The 16,002-nt window shown below is 55.4% G+C and overlaps 1 protein-coding gene across 31 annotated transcripts in view; it reads right to left on the bottom strand.

The window, feature by feature from the left end:
* MACF1 (microtubule actin crosslinking factor 1) overlaps positions 1-16,002 on the bottom strand; it is a 139,846-nt gene that overhangs the window by 55,309 nt on the left and 68,535 nt on the right. For 27 of the 31 annotated variants that reach the window (XM_048326803.1, XM_048326804.1, XM_048326817.1 and 24 more), the window contains 19 exons: positions 15,449-15,598; positions 14,874-15,089; positions 14,644-14,793; positions 13,033-13,266; positions 11,581-11,724; positions 11,262-11,495; positions 10,451-10,678; positions 9,399-9,914; positions 8,929-9,105; positions 8,343-8,466; positions 7,823-8,031; positions 6,970-7,287; positions 5,987-6,153; positions 4,847-5,003; positions 4,011-4,128; positions 2,702-2,764; positions 1,737-1,978; positions 1,123-1,252; positions 114-313 (listed from right to left, as the gene is read on the bottom strand). In XM_048326803.1, the coding sequence (XP_048182760.1) occupies positions 114-313; positions 1,123-1,252; positions 1,737-1,978; positions 2,702-2,764; positions 4,011-4,128; positions 4,847-5,003; positions 5,987-6,153; positions 6,970-7,287; positions 7,823-8,031; positions 8,343-8,466; positions 8,929-9,105; positions 9,399-9,914; positions 10,451-10,678; positions 11,262-11,495; positions 11,581-11,724; positions 13,033-13,266; positions 14,644-14,793; positions 14,874-15,089; positions 15,449-15,598 (3,777 nt within the window). The remainder of the gene's footprint in view (positions 1-113; positions 314-1,122; positions 1,253-1,736; positions 1,979-2,701; positions 2,765-4,010; positions 4,129-4,846; positions 5,004-5,986; positions 6,154-6,969; positions 7,288-7,822; positions 8,032-8,342; positions 8,467-8,928; positions 9,106-9,398; positions 9,915-10,450; positions 10,679-11,261; positions 11,496-11,580; positions 11,725-13,032; positions 13,267-14,643; positions 14,794-14,873; positions 15,090-15,448; positions 15,599-16,002) is intronic. The other 4 variants (XM_048326816.1, XM_048326813.1, XM_048326812.1 and 1 more) reach the window with 2 other exon arrangements.

Here is a 16,002-nt window from a genome sequence, read left to right as displayed (position 1 = left end):
AACACTCACGGCACGCCAAAGCGCTCGCAAGGCAAGCACGACCTTCCACACCACTCTGGGCGAGACACTCCCCTCCATCCCGAGCCCACCGTGAAGACACAAACCCCTCTCACCTGCACCTGCTGCTTCTGAGCGTTGAGCATGTTGGGGTCGATGGAGAGGGGGCCCAGCACGCTCATCATCAGCTCCTTCTCCATGAGCCAGGGCCGCAGCTGGGCCTCGGCCGCCTGGAACGTGGCCAGCTGAGTGGCCGACTCCTCCAGCTTCTGCTGCCGCGCCGCCGTGGCCTGGCTGGCCCTCTCCCACCTGCAATCTGAAGCACCACCTCTTGTTGGCTGGCATCAAGCCCCTGGCCTGCCCACCCCTCCATCACCAAGGTTGTTTTCCCCTCCCCACGGTTCTCCCGAGGGGAAGTCTCCTCTGTTTTCCAATCAAACTAGCGTGGCTCTATCCACTCTCCATCTCCTAAGCCATTACCCAAATCTAGTGGCTACGTGGTCTGGAAGCTCCTAGGAAATAAAGCCTTGCAAGCAGGATTTCTGTGCTCTAGTCACTACTGCTGTGAGCTGCTCTGACCTTGGGTGAGCCATCTCACATCCCTGGCCCGATAAATGAGGATACTCTCGTGTGTACCTGTCCTCACACAGCACACTCAGATCTCCTGGACGGACAACTCCATCAACAGGCTCCTGCTATTTCAAAGAAGAGAATCTCTGGGCTTCTTTTTGAACACACAGCCTTGTTTAGTCAACACTTAATTACCTAGGATAGCCTCACTAATGATTAGAATTTTATATCAAGCAGTGAAGCTTTTAATCAAAATAATCAACCCGTGCCTCTAACACATTTTCACCCCCGCCCCCTTTTTATTTTTTTAAGGAGCAATTTAAGGAGGCAAGTCTTCAAAATCCACATCCATCACAGAGATTTCATTAATCACGACAGGGCTCATCTCAGGAACACCTTCCACACCAGACAGCTCGGAGATAGGTTTGCTATTTACTGAATTTTAATTAGAAGTGACTCTGCTCTAGCGTGACTTTGGGATCGCCCCACACTCCTGAACCACGTCTAACGTGATGTTTGCAGACAGAAGCCTCATTAAGTGCTTCAGGCACTTACTCAGGTCTTCCTGCATCTTCTTCCAGTTCGCTGCTTCCGGAGAATCTGGATATTTCTCCAGCAAGCCAGAAAGTGCTTCCTTTACCTTCTGGATCTTCCCAGAATTCTGTTCCAATTCAGCCAGAAATGCCTGGAAAAGAATGATTTGAACTTCCTCAGATATGGGGCGAAAGAATCACCGAGTAGGAATGGAAAAGCAGCTACAAGCTGGAGCTGGACAATTCCTCTTCTTTGCTCTTTAATGATATCAATTTGTTAGCAATAGTGTGAACTAACTTGGCTGCAAGGGCAGGGAAAGGCTGGGAATTGCTTTCCAGGAGAAGCTGGAGTGGCCCAGCAGCAAGGGCTCCAAATTATCTCCTTTTCCCCCAGCCTGACAGCAACAGGTCTAAAAGCAAAGGGGAACTTGGGGCTGCTGCTCCATGGATCTGCCTGGAATTCCTGATCTGGGAATGCCCTTCTTTAACTCAGGGTAAACCCTTGTGACTAATCCTGTGCAGTAAAGCACATCTCTGGGATCCTTTGGGAGATGCATGGCAGAGGGGTGCAACTGCATGATCTCCAAGGGCCACTTTGTGATCCTATGATCCCAGAAAGTCGCGAAGAGAAATCACCTTGTTGTGCTCAGCCTGGGCTCTCATCGTCTCCGTCTTGGTGGGCGAGGAGGAGGCGTCCAGCTCCGACAGCGTCCGTTCCTTGGACTCCAGCCACTTGAGCATGGAGCTGGCCTCCTCCTGCACCTCCTGCATCCTGTCCAGCATGGCCGAGAGCTGCTGCTGGCGCTCCCGCAGCGCCGCGCCCAGCGCCTGGTACCGCCGGCTCACGTCCGACACGTCGCACTGGATCTCCGTCAGATCTGCGCCCAAAATCCAGCCCGGGGTCAGCACCACTGCCCACGTTCTCCACCTCAGATTATCAGGTTCTAACCTAGCCCCAGGCAGCCACAGACAGCAGAGATGAGGAGCAAGAGGCCATGCTCCGTCCGTCTGTCTGTGGAGTGACATCGCATCATCCTCACCTCTCCTGCCACGGGGGATTTTCCACTTGTCCCCCCTATGCCCTTTGACAGTTTACAAACAAAGCAAATGCCTCTCTGTTTGTGAGCCTGGTGCAAGCTGAGCCCCCCTTTGATAAAGCCACTGCTAATACAAGGTTAAATAATTTGGCACCGAGGTATAAAGCCATTTTTATGCACCTATTGTCTCGCTGAACCGGCAAACTAACAGCAGATAAGGGGCAATAATTAAAATTGCTCTTCAAACTGGAGGGCTGGATGCCGTTATAATCCCGCAGAAGCAATAAATTTAATTGCAGGCCTTAAAATGATCTCCCATTTATCAGCTCCTAACACCACCTGACGAGGTGTCAGGGTGCTGTCGCTCCCCAAGGCTGCCCCTCTCTGTCCTTCAGCCTGACCTCCACCCTCCATCGCCGCAGCTGAGAATTCCCAACCCATTGCCAAGCTCACTTCCCTTCTACCGGGGTGCTGACGGTGTCACACTGAGGTTTGTATTCCCAGGGAATGGAAGTGCACGGACAAAAAAGGGACGTGGCTCGGCGGCGCTGACAGCGAGCTCACCTTTGCACGTGTGGTACCCGTTCACGCTGCCTCCTGAGCCTCCTGGAGCAGGCAGAGTGGCACCTGGGCAGAGGGGATGGGGACAAGAGGGACAAGAGGGATGAGACAGAAGTGTTAGGGATGCAGACAGCAAGTGAGGAATGGCTGCTGCATGACAGGGACCACCGAGCACCGACGCAGCGTCTCCACCGCCCGCCTGCCCAGCACTGGCATTAATTCGGTTTGGAGTCCCTTTATCTCTCCTCCTGCTGCTCCCCTCACTTTCCTGCTGAAGCTGAAGCTTCTGGAGGTGGGCAGCTTCCCCAGCATCCCAACATCACCCAGACACCGGGGTGGATGTGGCTCCTGCTTGGGCTGCAATACTGGGGACCGCAGGCCACTTCTGCTGCTACCCTGAGCATGATTCTGTGAATGATACCCAATAAAACTGCTGAATGCCTTCTCTGAAGGGATTAACTCCCCCACATCCTCCTTTGTTCATGGGATGAAACTATTCAACCAGCCCTGTGGACATGCTCTCTTTGCCCAGAGATGCAGGATGCACCAGTGGCCCTTCCCTGGGCACCAGATGTCACAGCCAAAGGAAGATCCTTGATTTTCAGGCAAGTCTCTCTTTTCTAACCACGTATTCTAAAGCTTTCATGGACAGAAGGGGCTGCACCTGTGGGCACCCACAAGCCTCTCCTCACTTCTCCTGATGGTTTCCCAAAGAACTGCTCACAAACTTAATCCTGACAAACACATCCAGACCATAAATTCCCATAAATTCCCATCAGCGATGAGAGTCCAGGGACTTGTTCTCACAAGCTGGAAGACATCTTTGAGCTGGTTTCCAAACGAACCAGACATAATCTCATTGCTTCACAGACTTGAAGCCAAAAAGGAGACCAGTAAATCACATCTGACTCTCGCAGCCCCAAATGTCATCCAGATACGAAGCCCAAAGGCTAGGGCTTGATTAAAACACTCCAGCCCTCAGGAGGCTGAAAAACATCACCAGGAAAGAGCAGGAGCCACCTCCACAAGCTCCCAAGCTCCATCAGAGCAGTGATCTGTGTCCCCACAGCAAACGCAGGCCAATTCGGACCTCGTTAGGCTACAACTAATTAAGCCAAGTTAGGCTGATGCATTAATGCAATGAGCGCCAGCGACTCAACCACTGGGCTGAGCCCCACGATACTCAGATCACCACAGCCCCTCTGAATTCGGTTAAAAGGGGGAAATAACCCCATTTTTGGCTCGAGGCAGGCTCCGAGAAGATGCAGTGGTGGCAGCAGAGGTGTCCTCAGGAGAGCAGGCCACAACTCACCTGCCTTGGGCGGGGTGTTGGGGGCCGTAATCTCCACGATCAGGTTCTCCAGGAGGGTCCCTCTGCGGCCAATCTCCTCCACCTGGGCGCCCTTCCCCTTCCATTCCTCCAGGAGATCCTGCTCAAGAGCAAAGGTTGGGATTGGGGGTCACCCTTGCCCTGCCACAGCCCTTCCTTCCTCGCCTGTCCCCTCTGCGATGACACAGTGACACCGGGACACGGTGCCCAGGGAGCCAGCTCACGGCTGCAGCAGGCAGGTGGGTGTGAAACGTCTATTTTTTGCCAGGGGGGAATCAAAGAGTGAAAGGCTCTTCCCAACTAATGGGTCTGTTGAAGGAAACCTTCTCCCTCCCTCCCACCATTCCGGGGACATCCCTCCTCCCCCTCCTGGTGGAGCCCAGCCCGGCTGAGCCCAATCCCGCGGCATTCCGGGTGCTGAGGGCTGCGAGGGCTGCGGGTGACTCAGCAGAGCTGCTCTGCCTCTGAGTCAACCCCTCGGCACATCCCGAATTTGTCACATCCCTGCGCTGGAGAGGAGTGGGGGCTCGGGTGACAGGAGGCCACCTTCCACATCCACCACGGGAAACACTCGGCAAAAACGAGTGTGCTCGGGTCTCCCACTCCCAAATCCCTCCCAGAGCAGGCAGAGGGAGTGACAGGAAACCAGGCAGTGCCCAAGGAAACCTTCAGGCTGCTCCTTTCTCTGCAAGCCACTGGATGCGCGCTGAGGATTCCTGAGACCGTAAACCACCTCCCAGGCCTCTGCTTCTTGGGATTTGTTTCACATTCCAGCATTTCCACGCTTTCCCAGCCTGATTCCAGCTCCCTTGGCCCACCTGGATCTGCTGCCTGCGCTGCTGCAGCTCTTGGGTGCCCAGGGAGGTCTCAGCAGGCGGAATTTTGCCTTCGCTCTCCCTCAGCCACTTCCTCACGGCGCCAACCAGATTTCGAAACTCATCCAGTTGCTCCTGGCAGGACGACGCATCCTTTTCTCTGGGAGTGAAAAGGTTTCAGAGAGTCAGAGCTTGTGCTCTGCCTTGTAATTACCCCCTCTTGAATGCAGCATGCTTCTCTCTAGGAGCCATTATTATTATTATTATTATTATTATTATTATTATTATTATTATTAGATATTGCCTGGGAACAGCGCAGGCAGCGCCAGCCAAAACGGGGTGCACCCACTGCCAGCCCCTCACTGCTGCTGACCCCCTCAAATCCTGCCTGGTGGCACTTTTGGGCACCCCAGTGGTGGCCAACAGCCACAGGACCATCACTGCCAACCTGCCCAGGCTCTTTGTCCTGGGAAAAGCGCCACTTTTGGGAAGACAGGGCTCATTCATGCCATGTCCCCCCGGGCAGCTGCATCCCGGGGGAGCCCAGGCTGTGCTGCCCCTTCCTCCCTGGCCACAGCTCCATCCATTGAGCCCATCCTGGAGGAACAAGGCAGCCCCTGGATGGGAGTCCTGATGCAGCTGCGAGCAGCCTGCAGGGCTCTGAATTACAGGGGATTATTGGGAGTTTCATCTGCTTTTCCCCACCACCCTCCCTGCACTCCGCAGGGATTTTGGGGACACAGCCGGGGAGGTGTGACCCCCGGGGATGCTGCTGCTCTGACCCTGCTCAAGCTCCCTTTTTACCCCATTTCAGGGGACTCCAGGAACAGGCCTGCTCTGCTGTCAGCCTCACTCCTGATCCTCCCCAGCACCCAGCAGGATGCTCTGGGGTGGAGCAGCCCACACGCCGGGAGCTGGGAAACGCAGAGCGCCGGCTCCTGCAGCACCAGGAATTTTTCACAACGCCCCCAGGCAAGGCTTTTTTTAAAGCGTCAGCTGGAGCAGAGCTGCCTCAGGATCCTGGCGTGGGAGGAGGGTGGCAGGAAGAGTTGGCTCATGCCCCCCCCTCCTCGGAAAGGAGATCTCCACAGGGTCCTGCTCAGACCATGAAGCCACCGCCAAGCTCCCCTCCCTGGGGCTCACCTGTCTTTTGCCACCTTTTGCAGCTGCAGGAAATCTTTCTTCAGGCTCTGCAGCTTCTCCTGCTGCTGGAAGGCACTGGGGGAGAAGCCACAGGAGCTCAGCTCCTCAGCCAGGTGCTCCAGGGTGGCCAGGTCCTCCTGGTGCTGCCTCATCTCCGAATTCAGCTCCTGCCAAGAGCAATGGGGGATACTGACCACGTTCCCCAGCAGCAGAGGGGATGAACTGGACAGTGCCACGTCCTGGTGAGCTGGGGAGACCCTCTGTGGGCAGTGCCACACGTGGCACCAGCATCAAATGCTGGGCATAGCTCGCTCCCAGCTGCTCCTCCAGCTCCAGCTCAGCAAATACTTCGAGCAGCTGCAGGGGCAAATCCCACTTTCCCCAGTGCTGGTCTCTGGGATGGGATGGGATGGGATGGGGGGGCCTAGACCAAGCCAAATCAAGCCCTCCCACAGCACAGGCGTCTGGTTTGGTGTCACCTTGGAGCATTTCTGAGGCTGCAGATGAACCACCCCCTGCAGCAGAACGCTTGTGGGAAGCCAGAGGGAGGAATCCTGCACAGCCACCACAGCCCACAGCACCCCTGAAAGTGTCCAAGGCAACCCTGAGCCAGCTGGTCTTGTGAAGGTGTCCCAGGGAAAGTGTCCCTGCCCCTGAGAGGGGGCTTGGGACGAGACAATCTTTAAGGTCCCTTCCATGATTTTCTGGCTCTAAGGCCTCCAAGGTCTCTGTCACATCCCACACGGCCCTCACTGCCAGCACAGGGGTATTTTGCTGTTTAAAGACCCCATGGAGTCTTGAATTGGTAAAATCCTGCTCCTTTTGGACTGGGTCCTAAAAGCCTGGCCACAGATCCCATCTGAAAACCACCCTGGCTCCTGGGAAATGCCATCCCCTTCTCCCACAGCTGGGAACTGCCTGATCCAGCTGGATCCTGCCTCAGGAACCCGGTGCAGGCAGAACCTTCTCCCCCAGAGCCTCACCTGGATGTGCTGGGAGAAGTGGGCGATGTCCCGGTCCGGCTGATTCCCGGACGCCAACATCCGCGTCCTGCTCTCCGTGAACTGCTGCAGCTTCTCCGAGAGCTGCTCGTACTGCTCCACCTTGGGGAGGAGGCCCTTGAGGGCGTCCTCCCGCTCCTGCTGCTGCTGGCACAGCCTCCCAAAGTGCTCTGTCACCTGGGCCAGCTTGTCCTGCAGGGCAGAGGCCGCGGGGCTGTCGGCGGCCTCTATGAACCGTGTCACCATCTCCCGGGTGGCTTCCAGGCAGCTCTTCTGCCGGGCAATGTCCTGCTTCAGCTTCTGTGGGGAGCACATGAGGAGAGGGAGGGGCTTTTTAAGGCAGGTTCTTGAGCAAAACTAACTGGGCTGCCCCTGGGAGCAGCAGCAGGTGCGTTGAGACAAGCAGAGCTGGGAAAAAATCATTTTATATGCCGGTTTTCCTTTCCTTTCTGACCTTCCCAACACGCTCTGCTTTTCCCTTGTTAGCAAAGGAAAAAGGAGATTTTCAACAAGTCTGTGACCTGGCACAGGTTGCCCAGAGATGCTGGAGCTTCCCCATCCTTGGATATGCCCAAGGATTGTACAAGGCTCTAAGCAACCTGGGACAGTGGAAGGTGTCCCTGCCCACGGCAAGGGTTGGGACTGGCTGATCCTTAAGGTCCCTTCCCACCCAAACCATTCTGTGACTCTATGAAAATAAAAGGTTCTGCTCATATTCCTTTTTAAGGGATTTTTTTGGTGCTTTCAGAGCTCAGCAGTGAAACCCCACCAACCCCTGCACGGTGCAGGTGCTGCTCTGGGCTGCTCGGGGTGAGGGAGCCGGGCCCGGCCTTACCACGCTCGTGGCGAGCGAGTCCTGGATGGAGGCAGAGGAGAGCACGGCTGGCTGGTCCCTCTCCAGGTTCTTCTCAATCTCAGCCACCGACTGGAGGAGGCTCTCCAGGCTCTCCTGGACGCTCTGGGACTGGGCGATGGATTTCTGCAGCAGGTCCGAGCGCTCGGACATCTGCTGGGAGAGGCTCTGGAAGCGGCTCACGATGGCATCTGCAGGGTTCAGCGCAGAGGAGACTCAGTGGCACAGAGCTCCAAGTGCTCAGAGAGCAGCGAGGGTCGCTTTTGGCTCCCCCAAAACTCTCAGAGATGACAAATCCCTGTCCCCAAACTCAGCAGCGAGACAGGGGACACGACGCAAGCGGCCACATCCCTCCCCACATGCAAACACATGCCCTGAGGACACACTGCCATGTGTTTACCCTCACATCCCCCCAAAAGTGACTTATCTTTGCCTCCTCCTTGGCTTGTTTTCCCTCCCCCCAACCCTCCCTGCCAACACTGGCAGCTGCTTTGCTCTGTACCTGTTGTTTCCTGAATGTGGCCGTGGTCCGGGGCCGGCTCCCCTTGGATGTCCAGCAGGGACCGAGCTGCCTTCTGGAGCTTCTCCACTGGCACCTGGTGCTCAGCCAGGTCTCCCTGCAGTTGCTGTTTTCACACAAGACCAGCCAAAATCAGGCACAGGTCACAGGCAGGATTCCCACACTCGGGAAGCTCAGGGCTCCATTTACACCCTCTGAGGGATCCTCTGCACTTCATCACTAAATCATTAGGAAACGATGGAAAAATCTACCCCCTCTTTGCAGGCAGAGCTGGATCAGAACTGGTTTGGGCTGTCCCAGTGCTCAGTCACCCTCATGGGGGAGGAGTGTCCCCCTCTGGGTCCCTCTGGGGTGTCCATGACTGCAGCTCCTTACTCCGAGCACCTCTCCCAGAAGTTTGACCCCACCTGACTTGCAGCTGCCTCTGCAGGTGCATCTTTGCCCTCAACCAGCAAAAAAAAAAAAACCCCAATGGCTCAAGTCTCCTCCCTGCTGTTGACTGCTCAGAGCAGCCAAATTCCCATCCAGGCTCCAGTGCTTCCCAGGAGATCCCCTGAGGTCCCTGTACCTTGGTGCTGGCGAGCTGCTTCTGCAGCACGGCCAGATCGGATGAAACCGTCTCGGAGAGCAGCTTCCCCAGGGCAGCTTCACTCTCCTGCAGCCACGTCCTGAGAGACTCTGCCACCTCCTGGAACTGCTGGTAGTGATCCAGCAGGGTGTTCAGGTGGGAGCCCAGCTTGGAGCACTGCAAAGGAGCAAGGAGACGTGACAGGGATGCACACAAGCGCTGAGCAACCCGTGGGAAAGGCACAGGAATCAGTTTCTAAAAAATCCATCTTGCCACAGGCTAAATGAATTACCAGCAGACCAACAGCAAGACAAAGGTGTTGCCCAAGCCTCGAAGAAGACAATCCTTGTCCTACAATCTATAAATGTCCTGGAAGTCCAGGCAGGCAGCAGGGAGAAATATCCCTGTGCCATCCCTGCAGCACAGGAGGAAAAGAGCACCCAGGGTCCAGCTCCCAGCCCTTCCCGTACCCTGGAGTGCAGCGTGGTGTATCTCTGCGTGGCGTCCTCCAGCTTGCTCTTGACCACACTCCTGGACATCAACAGCTGGGATTCAGCGTCCGCAGCATCCCCCTCCAGAAACTTCTGCCCCGACATGGTGACGAAGCGCAGGTCGCCCTTGTGGGAGATCACGTCCTCCGAGAAGCTCCCCTGGCGCAGGAGCAGCTGCCGGAGGGAGGCAGGGTCGCCGTCCCCCTCGTACATCCCCTGCAGGTCCTGCTCCGCCTGCTCCAGCCAGGCCTCGAACTCGCCGTGATCCCGCAGGAACTTCTGGAGCTCCTCCCGCAGGAGCTGCACCCGCTTCAGCCGCGTCTCCGACCGCGACAGCGACGCCGAGTACTGGTCCCTGAGCTCGGCCAGCTGCGCCTGCAGCCGCTCCCGCTCCTCCCCGGCCAGGCTGTGGCCGTGCTTGTCCAGGAAAGCCTGTGCTGACTGCGTGGCCAGGATGACGTCCTGCTGCTGCGACAGCAGCTCCTGGTGCTGCGCCTGAAAGATGCAGGGAGTAAAGGTGAGGCTCGGGACTGAGGGTCTGTGCCCACCATGCGCACGACTGAGACTTCATCCCCCAAAACTTGAGGCTGTCCCATTCCTGGAAGTGTTCAAGGCCAGGCTGGAGCAAGCTGGGATAGTGGAAGGTGTCCCTGCCCATGGCAGGGGTGGAAGGAGATGATCTTTGAGGTCCTTTCCAACCCAAACCTTTACACGATGCTGTGACAAAGCAACAGCAAGGTGGGGAAAACTGGGAACATCCCAGGATGGGCTACAGGAGCTCTGCCCAGCAAAGAATGACCCCTTCTCTGGCCACCACGGGCACCTTCTGGACCCTGATTTTACCTTGCCATGGCACACGCCCACCACACATTCTGCATGTCCTGCAGGAAGCCAGGCAGGGACTTCCCGAGCCTCCCATATGGAGTGTGTTTAATCCCATTAATCACATGTTCCAGAGACCAGACCCAGCTAACACCAGGGTCAGTGCGTGGGGCAGAAGGCTTTGGCTGGGACAAGGTGTCAGTTCTGACCTTCAGCCTCTCGAACTGCTCGTCCAGGCTCTCAGCAGCACTGTCTGCTCCCACAGCGTGGCCGTCAGGGACATCCCCAGGGCTTTTTCCTGCCTGTGTCCCTGTCCCTGCACTGACAGGGTGTGGTCTGTACTCCGGGAGCTCTCCCTTCTGCTCCAGCGACGCCACCCAGTTCAAAAGGGAGTCGATCTTATTGCTGTTCTCCTCCAGCTCTTTGGCAGCTTTCACCTGAAAGCACAAAGGCTCCAGATAACAACGAGCCAGTTTTTGCATGTTCAGCAAACTGCTGCACGGGGCGAGGGGGAGGGAGACAAAAATCAGCAGAAGAAAAAAAAAAACAAAACCCGAGGAGTTTCCCAGCCTCAGCAAATGCCTGAGACACTCCCAGACCTTTGTGGCTCTCTGGAAGGTGCAAAGAAGCTGTGAGAAAACTCAGCCTCGCTGCTACATCGAATTTCTCATCCTGATACAACCCAGGGTCCCCACCACAAAAGGGCCGCTGGCGTGAGCCTCACCTTCAGCCAGGGATGTGACTGACAACCCTCATCCGTTAAGGGTCACCCCAAAGGCAGACAAAGGCACCTTTTCCTCCCCCATTCCCTCCACAACCAGCTCGTCCCTAGCTGCGACTCCCAAGGCATTTCCTGACAGAAATATCTGGGGGACACCTTGCCTGGGGAACAGCCAGGAAGGAGCCACCAATTGCTCCGTGCCGCATCACCCAGGTGACACCAGGACCCCGAATGACTCTGACTGGACCTCACTGCCCCCCTGAAGCAGAGCCTGGTGGCTACAGCTCCTGGCACGTTACCTTCTCAGTCTCCTGCTGCACTGCAGCACTCACAGCGCTCTCCAGCTCCTTCTGGGCCACCTCCGTCCTCTCCTGCAGGGACCGGTACTGCTCCTTGGCACGCTGCAGGTCCTGCTGCAGAGCTGCCAGCTCCCCGGGCTCCAGCTTGGCCTTGTTCTCCTCCAAAAACTGCTCTGTGCTCTTCAGGACGCCGGTGAAGGAGGCGGCTCTGCTGTGCATGTTCCTCTGCAGCTCCTGGGTGGACGATGCCGTGAGGCTCTGGGCACTCCCGAGCTGATCCTCCCCACCTCTGGCCCCCCAGTTTTGAAACATCACTGACCTTAACATCGCTCTGCCTCTGCTGCAAGGCAGGCAGGTCCCCTTCTGCTCTCTGCTGCTCTGCCAGCGTGTCCTCTGCCTGGCCCAGCCAGCGGCTCAGCTCGGCCAGGCTCTGCGCCCGGGCTGCCTGTTGCTCCTGCAGCGTCTGGAAAGGGGACAGGGGGACAGTCAGAACCAGCCCTGCAGCTCTGCTCACGCTGCTGAAAGGCAAGGTGAGGTTACAGCTGCAGCAGCTCCTGAAGGGGAGGATGCAGCACAGAAAACTTTGTGGCTCTCCAGGCGCTCCCTGTCCGGCTGCAGGTGCCGCGTCCCTGCCGAGCCGTGGCATCTTTGTCACCATGCGAGGTTTCTCTCCGAGGAGCCCGCTGAGCTCCAAGGTGGAGCTGCACTGCTCTCCCAGGAAAACTCAGCCACGAGTTTCTGTGCTTTTCCCATTCCACCTTACAAACACTAAAACAGCAGCAGAAACTCCCCGAATGAGAGGCAGCAACGGCCTGAGTCAGGCAGCGCCACTGTGGAGCCCCAGACAACCCCAAATAAGGGGTTTTTTAAAAAGATTTGGGGTTGGAAAGGGAGCCCTGGAGAGGGAAAGCATTTCTGTAGCTGATCCAGCTCCCCTTTTTGCTGCCAGAGCACAACACAGAAGCGCCAGTTTGAGCAATTGAGCATGATGTGACCTGAGAGTCCCTGTGACACCCCTGTCCCCCTTTGCCAGGGGGGATAAAAGGTTTCTGAGTTTCTCCCTGGGCATTTCAGCAAAGTGATGTTCAAACTTGTGCAAAACACTGTGCCTGCGTCTCCCAGTCATAAGATAAAACAACAGAAGCAAATTGAAAGAGCCTTCTTAAGAGCTCTTCAGCTGCAAAGCGAGTTCTTCCTGGGTTAGGATGGGCGCACACTCAATCTGAAAAGGCAAAGCAAACTGGTTAATACACACACACACACTCCAGAGAGGACAGGCAAGAGTTACAGAGAGCAATTGTTAATAAAAAAACCACATTAATCCTGTCTTGGAGGAGAGGATCCATGCAGTGGTGGGTGCTGCAGCAGTGCAGACCTGAGGATTTGTTTTTGTCCCTGGGGCAGCAATGCCTGACATGTGCAGTGGAAATAGGACATTAAAACTGAGGGGGTGTCTGTGGTGGCCCCTCTGCACGGGGATTTCTGGGGGGATTACAGGGGTTTATTCCACCCAGCCCCAAACAATCCCATTTCTAGCAGAGGGCTTCTACCCAGACCTCAGCAGGGCTCCGCATTTTGGGAGCAAAGCGACTTTCTGCCTGGTGGGAGGAAGAAAGACTTTTAGAGGAAGCTCATGTTGTGCCGTGAGAACTTCTGAACTGGGAGTGGCATGCAGGGGAGATCCCAAATCCGAGGTGCCTCAGCTCCTGTTCCTGTGGCTGGGAAGCGCTTCAGCGAGCAAAGGGCAGCCGGGGAGGAGATGGCTCACGACCTTCACCTGGTCCGTCTGCTCCGCTTGCTGGAGACAGACCTGCAGCACCTCCAGCCGCGCCGTCACGCGCTCTGACAGCTCCCTGAAGGCTTTCTGCAGCTCATTGAGCAGCCTCAGCAGCTGCCTGCTCTGCTGGGGGGTTAAATCCTGGGCGTGCTCCGAGATGAGGAACTGGATGTCGAAGGCAGTGGCGTCCAGCTCGGCCTTGGTGTTGGCGAGGGGCTCCTTTAGCTCCTGAACGGGAGAGAGAAGGTAAAACAGGTGAAATGAGCCTGCAGCCAGGCCTGTGCTGCAGGTGCCACAGGAAATATACCCCAGAAACACCGAACTTTCCCAAAACAGCATGGAGGTGAGAGCATTTCTCCACAGCCATTTCCCAACTTTCCTCCGCAGCAGGTGCTGGAGGAACCTCACCAAGAGGTTTCTTGGATGTGTGTAGGGCTGCCCTTGGGTCTGAAGATGACCCAGGCCTGGAGTTGCCACCGGGCCACAGCGACTCCATGTGCCACCACCAGCTCTCAAAGCCTTCAATCCCCTGATTTCCACGCCAAGGTGCCATCACTAAACTTGGAAATAATCTTTAAAGCTGTTGCTAGAAGATGGACAAACGAGGAGGGGAGACTGGGCTGCTCCTACAGGTGATGGACACCAGGGCAGGTGTGATGGAGCAGCTTCCCAGAGGATGCAGCTCCCTCCTCAGCAGCCTGACAGGAATCCCCCCTGGTCACTCAGCCACCACCACAGCCCTGCACTGGAGCCAAAGCAGGCTGTGCATCACAGAGACTTGGGAGCACACCCACAGCAGGGGCTCCTACTGCAGCACAGGCTAAGGGCAAACCTGTTGGACTGAAAGCTCCTCTGGACTCAGGCCCAGAGGGAAGCCAAAGCACAGGGGTTGAATTAAAACTTTTGGATAAGCTGTGATGCAAGAAGCCACACCAAAGTGAAACAGAAATATAGATTTTTTAACTTTTAGTAGAAATAGATGCTAAGTGCCTTAAACATTAAAAAGCAGAGACCTTAGACACAGTTCTTGCTGCAGCAGTGTTACCTTTTCACAGAATTCTTTACTTCAGACAAAATATAGATAGAATTATACTGTTCACATTTTTTAGATGGAGTGTTCACATAAACAGTAAGAGCTGATAGAAACCGTATATGCAAATCTGTGTAATACCTATGTAACACTTGTGTAAGGCTTATGATTGTTAGAATTAGACCAGGATAGGTTAAGAAAAACTAGAATCGTGTGTTAATCTCATTGGGCAATTAGCAAATATAATCCACACTTCTGTAAGAAAAAATATAGAGCATATAGAGGAAGAAGAAGAAGCTGGTTTTGCCTGTTGTTGCTGTTGCTGCTTGCCTTTATCATGTAACCCCCTTGGAACTCTGCCTTCAAGAAAGCTATGAGACTATGAAATAAAGAACTCAGCAGAACAGCAGCCTCCTCTGCTCTCTTACCCTGGTCTGGGAAGGAAGGGTACCCCGTCAAAAGCTCAACAAAACCCTTGGTAGGCTCTGGGAGAGGAGCAGGATTAAAAGCTTCTCCTCTGTGCACAGGGCAGCAAGTTCATCAGCCTGCAGGATTAGGGGCATTGCCATGGTTACCTTGTAGTGCTGCAGGCAGCGACTCAAGCTGTTGGCATCGGTGGCCTGCTGGAAATCGCTGTCATCCAGCGACTCCGTGGTGCCAGAGACCCAGCTCAGTAGCTCCTGGAGCTTGCCCTGAAGAGTCTCGTGGTGGGCCAGGATTTCAGCCTTAAAACCAGAAATTCATCATTTAAAAGGAGGAATTTTGGGAAGCTCGAGGGCCAGCAGGGGACAGTTGCCAGCTCTACCTTTTTGGCCTCTGCTGCCCCACGAAGGTTCTGCAGCCGCGACTGCAGGATTTCTTTTGCAGAGCTCAGAGACTTCTGGAGGTTCTTGGCATCCTTCTCCAAAGCCTTCAGCAACTGCTCAGGGACTTCTTCAGGGGGGTTGGCCACAATCCTCTGCACAGCATCCAGCTCCTGATTCACTGGGAAGCTCAGCTCCTGCAGCTCAGCACCCAGGGCCTGAGGCGAGACGGCATCGTTACATCTACGGCAGGGTGACTTCACCTCCCTGCTGCCAAAACCCAGCAGGGGTTTTGGAGAGGCAGCTCCAAACATTGAGTCTAGAAAAATTCATCACCACCCTCCAGCCCTGCTCGCCTGCCTTTCTCCAGGCTGTAAAATTCATGTCAGCCAAGCTCAGGCTGTTGTCTGGGCAGGGAGGAGAAGGTGGATGGATCAGCAGGAGGGATGAGGTTTGATATAAAAGCCTGATAAAACCTGAGATGAATCTCCCAGAGCAAGGAGGGGTGCAAGGGCTGTGCAGGAAGCTGGGGAGAGGGGGGGAAAGCTCTGTCTGACACCAGCCAAGCCTCACTCACCTCTGCTTGCTGCCTCAGGTCGTGCAGGGCTGCCAAATTCTGCTCCGCCGGCTGCACCCGTTTGATTCTCATCTCGATATCTCGGAGCATGGAGAGATAAGATATCAGCCTCTGGTCGTGCTCCAGACACATCTTCTTGCTGAACTTGATCTGCAGAATCAGACAGGAAATCAAAGCCTCAGACTTAGGCAGACAAGGAGACAAAGAGACAAAGTGTTATATAAAGTTCTTTTTTTTTTTTTCCCCCAAAGGAGAAATGTGTTAATGACATTCCCGCTCACAGACTTGCCACTTGCCAGCCTTATCTACAAGATTTACTCCAGGACAAATAAAACACAGGGCTCTCTTTCCAATGTAAGCTTGTAAACGGCAAGAGATCTCTTGGTGTTGCAGCAAAAGTGCCAGAAAAAAAAAAGAGTTCTACTTGTTAGTCACTGAGCACTAATGCTCCAGCTAAAGGAGCCGCAACTGAGCCCCGAGCGTTTCCAGCTGTACATCACCGGCTCCTTTGCCAAATCCACTGCAGTATCCACTCCTCACGCTCCAGCTGCCCT

This window comes from Corvus hawaiiensis, chromosome 23 (assembly GCF_020740725.1).
Source record: "Corvus hawaiiensis isolate bCorHaw1 chromosome 23, bCorHaw1.pri.cur, whole genome shotgun sequence".
NCBI classification, from domain to species: Eukaryota; Metazoa; Chordata; class Aves; order Passeriformes; family Corvidae; genus Corvus; species Corvus hawaiiensis.
Note: the sequence above shows the minus strand (reverse complement) of the source record. Positions and strands in the feature narration are given on the sequence as shown.